This window comes from Salvelinus alpinus, chromosome 8 (assembly GCF_045679555.1).
Source record: "Salvelinus alpinus chromosome 8, SLU_Salpinus.1, whole genome shotgun sequence".
In the NCBI taxonomy this organism is placed as follows: domain Eukaryota; kingdom Metazoa; phylum Chordata; class Actinopteri; order Salmoniformes; family Salmonidae; genus Salvelinus; species Salvelinus alpinus.
Window position 1 is genome coordinate 83,627,105 of NC_092093.1, and position 6,269 is coordinate 83,633,373.

The 6,269-nt window shown below is 39.0% G+C and overlaps 1 protein-coding gene across 2 annotated transcripts; it reads right to left on the reverse strand.

Annotated features, from left to right (window-relative positions):
• Positions 1–1,170: 1,170 nt before the first annotated feature.
• LOC139583779 (enkurin-like) lies at positions 1,171–4,822 on the reverse strand. 2 transcript variants are annotated; one of them, XM_071415228.1, is made up of 6 exons: positions 4,519–4,726; positions 4,077–4,222; positions 3,758–3,990; positions 3,424–3,570; positions 2,088–2,140; positions 1,421–1,534 (listed from the first exon to the last, which is right to left on the reverse strand). In XM_071415228.1, the coding sequence occupies exons 1-6, from the start codon at positions 4,596–4,598 to the stop codon at positions 1,528–1,530; spliced, it is 666 nt and encodes a 221-aa protein (XP_071271329.1). In that variant the 5' UTR covers positions 4,599–4,726; the 3' UTR covers positions 1,421–1,527. The 2 variants fall into 2 exon arrangements, with proteins under 2 accessions (XP_071271328.1, XP_071271329.1); XM_071415227.1 differs by lacking the exon at positions 2,088–2,140 and having other exon boundaries at positions 1,171–1,534; positions 4,519–4,822.
• Between the last annotated feature and the right edge of the window lie 1,447 nt (positions 4,823–6,269).

A 6,269-nucleotide genomic window follows, 5' to 3' on the forward strand; every position in this document is an offset into this window, starting at 1 on the left:
CAAACCCTCCCTAACCCGGACGACGCTATGCCAATTGTGCGTCGCCCCACGGATCTCCCGGTTGCGGCCGGCTGCGACAGAGCCTGGGCGCGAACCCAGAGACTCTGGTGGCGCAGCTAGCACTGCGATGCAGTGCCCTAGACCACTGCGCCACCCGGGAGATATGACAGATACAAGTGTCTTCACTTGGTTAAAAAGCTTAAAGTCTTGTTCATCTAACTGCATTGTCCGATTTACAATAGGCTTTACAGCGAAAGCATGCCATGCGATTGTTTGAGGACGGCGCCCCACATCAAAATATTTTTCAACCAGCACAGGCTTCATAAAATCACAAATAGCGATTAAATATTCACTTACTTTTTGAAAATCTTCCTCTGATTTGCAATCCAATGGGTCCCAGCTACAACATGCATGGTCGTTTTGTTAGATAAAATCCTTCTTTATAACCCAAAAGGTCAGTTTAATTGGCGCCATCGATTTGAGTAATCCACTCGTTCAACATGCAGAGAAAGGAATCCAAAAAGCTACCGCTAAACTTTGTTAAAACAAGTCAAAATACATTTCCATTTCATCCTCAGGTAATATTTCATAGGGAAAGAAGTATGTTCAATAGAAAAGCAAAATTAGCAGGTGCACGTCCCCTTCGCTGAGCGCCCACAGACTAATATCCAACTCTGACTCCCAGTACCAAAACTCAAAATTCTTCCTCGTTTGGAAAGAAACAAGCCTGAAACCTTGAACAAAGACTGTTGACATCTAGTGGAAGCAATAGGAATTGCAATCTGGGAGCTAGATTTGGATATGACCGTTCCATTGGAAGGGGCTCTCAAAAAAACAAACATTCTGGTTGTTTTTTCTTTGGATTTTCTCCTACCATATCTATTGTGTTATAGTCTCATACATTATTTTAACATTTCTACAAACTTCAAAGTGTTTTCTATCCAATGGCACCAATTATATGCATATGCTGGCTTCTGGGCCTGAGTAACAGACAGTTTACTTTGGGCATGTCAGTCAGACAGGAAGTGGAGAAAAATAGACCCTAGCCTTTAAACAGCTTATAAGCAGACCTTCAAAAAACACATTTACCATAGTGAATGAACAAATAAACAAAAACAGCACATAAAATACTGACGTGTTGTGTTTGAGATTAAATAACATCAAAAGATCTTAAAATATAGTGCAGAGTTTATTTAGTTTTCCAAAACAAAGTGAAATCATAGACAAGGGTAATGAGAGTTATATGACTATTTTCCAGACAATTTCACATCTAGCATTTAGGGCAGTTGTTTTTTTCTTCACTGAATATCTGTTTACAATGCATTTGCCATTTGACACTACAGAAAAGAGGTGTCGTGTGTTAGTTGTTGGCGATGTAGATAGTCTTGTATCTCTCGATGAGGTCAATGTCCCTCTCCAGCTGCTTCATCTCCAGCTCCAGACGCTCCTTGCGGTACTTCTTAGGTGTGGTGTCCGTGACAACAGACAGTCCCTGGTACTGATGGTGCAGCTCCCCCCAGTTCATCTTCAAGCCCTGGACAGAGGATGATCCATCAATCACACAGGCTAAGAGATGATCTTTCCATTATTGCTCAGGAACAATGAATTATCAATGAGCCTGTGTATGTCAGCGTAATATTTATTCTCTGTAATACTAATTACCCCACCAAAGACAGCTTAAAAAAAGTATACTTGGTCATAAGAGACCATATATGGGCAAATAAAACTCATAGAATAAAAAGGAATGTTTTACATCTTCCTAAGTTAGAGGGTGGTTTTAAGTGTCTATTTTCTAAGGATAAAGCTAAGAACATTAACAACTTCATAGTTAAGAACACTATAACAATATGGAAGAAAATGAAACGTATTCTACAATAACCAATATCACTTCCTAAAAACACAACCCTATGGAACAATCCTTGGATAGCTTTTCAGAATTCACAGATAAATTGGTCCACATGGAAAACTAAAGGCATAAATGACATGGTAATATGAAAATACATTTATTTCCATGACAGAATTAAAAAGCCATTTTGGACTGACCAATGTAGATATTTTCAAATACATGCAACTTAAAAGTTTCATACCAAGAAATTTCGTTTTGAAATCTTTTGGACATCAGAGCAATCTTGAGGGAACCCTATTTGAGTTAGAAAAGGATATTCATATGATAGGTAAGATATATAAAATCTTGCAGAGAGCCTATCCAACTGACAATCTATTAGAAAACAATATAAACTACTGGAACCAAGACTCAAATAACTGATAATAGCACAAGATGGAGGAAATGTTGGAACATAACTAATGAAATTACAGTTAACAAAAATGTAATGTAACTAATGTAAGGTATATAATTTATTACACAAAACAAAATTCACACATTCTACTGCACAACGGCAGAGTCATGTCTTAAGTATAAAACTAACAATGACTCAATAATACATGCCTTCTCAAAGTTATGCGTGGTGTTAGAAAGTTGGCTGTCAAAAGTATTACAATGTACATTTACTTTTAATTCCGTCTGTCTGCATATTTCAAGACATGGCATATGAGGGTGCAGTGAGATACCTGTATAGTTAACTGGAAATCAACCAATTCTCCATCGTTAACACAAATTACTACATGGAACTCTATTCCACATCAAGTAACTGACGCAAGCAGTAAAATTAGATTTAAAAAAACAGATTAAAAAACACCTTATGGAACAGCGGGGACTGTGAAGCAACACAAACATTGGCACACACACACACACTATAGATACACATGGATTTAGTACAGTGTAGATGTGTGGTAGTGGTGGAGTAGGGGCCTGAGGGCACACAGTGTGTTGTGAAATCTGTGAATGTATTGTAATGTTTTTAAAATTGTATAAGCTGCCTTAATTTTGCTGGACCCCAGGAAGAGTAGCTAATGGGGATCCATAATAAATACAAATTCAAATGATTTATTATCCAAATGTTGAAAGTGAGTGGGCGATGGAGAGAAACAAAATGGTGCAGTTTGAGGCCATGTGGAGGAGTGATGCAGCGCTGGAGATGGGGGTGTGAGTAGGTGGGTCTGGGCAGGGGTGATGTTGTGGATGTTTGTATGCGTCTGTATGTTGTCGTTTGTATGTGTATGTTTTGTATTATTATTATTTTTTTAATCATAAATAAAATCATTTTAAAAAGAGAATAATCGTAATGCCCTTCCGTGTTCCAAAAATTAACAGACACAAATCTTACCCCTTCTCTCACACCCTTCATTCAATTTGAATGTATGCTGGTGCTTTGTAAGCCTTTTCATCATTTGATACATTGTTCAAATATTGAATCTTATCTAAATGACTAATCAACTAAAACAAATACATGAATGTAATGAAACTTTATGAATAATTCTAGGTCAGATTCTATTGGCTTGGTTCTAAGAACCTAAGTGGTTTACCTGTAGGATGTTGTTTTGCTCATCCTCAGAGAGCTGTTTCATGGTGCCCTGTCTCATGTGTTCCTTGACAAAGCTGTCATACTCATCCTGAGCCCTCCTCACCTCCTCAGTGCGATGCTGCAAGTATTCAGGGGTCTTTCCAAAGTCCTAGGGAGGGGATGGGAAAATAGTTATGTTGGGCTCCTCTTCAGTTCAGTTCAAATAGGTTGAGTGTCTTTGTGCAATAAGCATATAAGTATCTTTCTTTGAATAGCAATCAAAATCTTGGACAAATTCACTACCTGCTTGACAGACAAAGCAAAAGCAGTATTTGCATATGTAATGATAAGTTCACCTTTTTCTTGATGTACTTTGGGAGTAGTCCTGAATTTTCCAGGAGCTGTTTGTCTCCAGTTTTAGTGTCGGCATAGATAGGCTGTGGCTTTTTTGGCACTGCCATGATGTTCTCAAAGGCGTTTGTCTTTACAAAGTCCTTTTTGGTGTGAATGCCCATAAGTGGGTTGTCTGCTTTGGCAGGTATTTGTGGTTTTTTGAAAGTCTCATCATCCAAATATGAAAATGGTTGCTCTAAGGGTATAACAACATAGACACAGAGTTAGGAAATGACCTCCAAACAAAGTGATATTGAGATGTAATCTCATCCTATTGCTTACTTTCAGGAAGTTTGGGTTCCTTGGAGTGCTTGAGCAGATATTTCTCTGGAGAGGGAAAGTCTACTTTTACTGGTCCCATAGTCTTGTTGGTAGCCTTATTCAGCATTTTCTCATGCTTAACTTGTGCCCTAAACTTTGACATATACCTTGACAATGGAATAAAAAAGACAAGATTGATAGATTATTACAGGACATGGCATGAGTCAGAAGCCATGTGCAGTCTTTTTCACTGTGCAGGTTGTGGCAACAAAGTATCTCCATTACATTCATAATACACAGAAACATAGGCTAAATAAATATATGTGGCTAGCTGGGTACAGTAAAAATGCCATCGGCTGTGTGCGGTGCAAATAAGTTTAGCTAGCTACAATGTAGCCTACATACAGTTACGTTGTTAACTAGCTACGTTAGCTAGCTATAGGCAGTTCACAGTCAGCCATACCTTGGTGGTTTCTCTATTTTAACCTCCTCCCTTGGAATAAGGTTGTAAATACTTTCTGCTGGATACATAGTGGTCGACATATTTCTGGAATATGCACCTTTTTTTTTAGAAGCAAATAATAGCTAGCTAGTCAACTCTAGCTGGCTCTACATTCGAATTTCTGGAATGTTTTGTTTGACAAGATCCCTGGGCAACAGTTGCTGGGCAACTGTCGCGGAAGGATTGCGACATCAGCATCAACGTGCTACAATCTAAGGGCGCGTTTGTAATTCGCACTGGCTGTCTACTCGGATGTCAGAGTACTCCCGTCTGTCTGAACGTGGCAGAGCGCAGAATAACTGACCCATAACACGCATCGAATATGGCCGGTGTCATTAAACATTAAACGCTCTGGATAACATGAAAAACCCCTAACCAGCTCTGCTTGGGCGAGTAAAATGGTCAGAGTGAGGTGTTCTCTCATTTTTTTCTGGAAGTTACTAGCAAGCTAGCTAACTTTAGCCAGTTGGCTCGGGTGCTTGACTGCCGTTGTGAGCCTAGAACGCTCGGATCAACCCTACTCCTCTGCCGGAGTGTCCAGTGTGCAGCCCGAGAGCAAAACGCTCTGAATTTACGAACCGAATAGAAGACAGACAGTATTACTACCACAGTGTAATCTATTTGTTACTTTCATTCATATATAGCCATTGTTACTGATTGATTACTACATTGTATATTAATTTAATAAGTGAAATAGGATGGTGCATCGAAAATAGAAACAAGTGGCCTATCTAATCGTAGAGCAATCTGCAGTTTGTTTTGTTTTGCTTTGCCCTATTTTACATGTAGTACGGTAATCGCGAAATCAAGTTTGTCCATTTACTTTGCTGTACAATATGTCGACGTTCAACAAGCCAATGTGGCTGAATTTGGTCCAGCAGCTCTTTCTCTATTACAACAATGGCTAGCTAAGGTACTGTAAAATATTATCCAGGTAGACTATAACATTTAAATAAAATAATTATCGACTGATGCATGTCAGATTAAATCAGAGAGCAAGCTCGTACCCCATCAAAACCCAACATATAAGCTTGTTTTACTCCAATGTTTGTAAACAAAGTAAATATTAACAAACACCGTATAGCTTCAAAACATGGTTAAAATGTCAGCCCCATCTCTCAGCTTTTTAGGAAAACAAACAGTGGTGAAGATAGGGCTTTGTTATTGTTTCAACTGCTGATTGCCTCTTTAAACAGAATCGTATTTTAGAAGACAGAAATTGAAGTATGCAGATAACCTATGGGGTCTATTCATACTGGTCATGTAGCCAATTTAGCTAGCTACATTAACTGCTGTATGACCAGGATAGATGTTAATTATCATCTACATAAATTACACATTTCAACAGCTCCTAACAAGAAACTTACCTCACTGAATGAATGTATTACCTGTCAATATTTGATGGCATTACCCTGCAGAATCAATCTGATCTTATGTCTTACAGATCTGACATAACAACTACCTCAAAATGCTTCCAGTATCCTACTGTTAAAGGGTGAAAATGTATATAGCGATGGGAGTGTTGAACAACACACAGCAGCTTGCTCAGAAAGCTGGGAAATGGTGGACAAGCACAAGCTCTTTCTCAATATCTAGATCATGGCTATCTACTGTACCCCAGATAGGGGACCAAAACATCCTGCTAATGGGTCTGGCTGGAACAGGAAAAACCTCAGTGGGGCGTGGAAGGTGCCGTGGCTGACAAGCTGTCA

Excerpts from the sequence above, each read along its gene's own strand:
- LOC139583779 (XM_071415227.1), bottom strand. The coding sequence starts at position 4,598 with ATGTCGACCACTATGTATCCAGCAGAAAGTATTTACAACCTTATTCCA. Across the intron at positions 4,223-4,518 it reads AAAATAGAGAAACCACCAAG|GTATATGTCAAAGTTTAGGG; the intron begins GTATGGCTGACT and ends TCCATTGTCAAG. Across the intron at positions 1,535-3,423 it reads AGCAAAACAACATCCTACAG|GGCTTGAAGATGAACTGGGG; the intron begins GTAAACCACTTA and ends TCCTCTGTCCAG.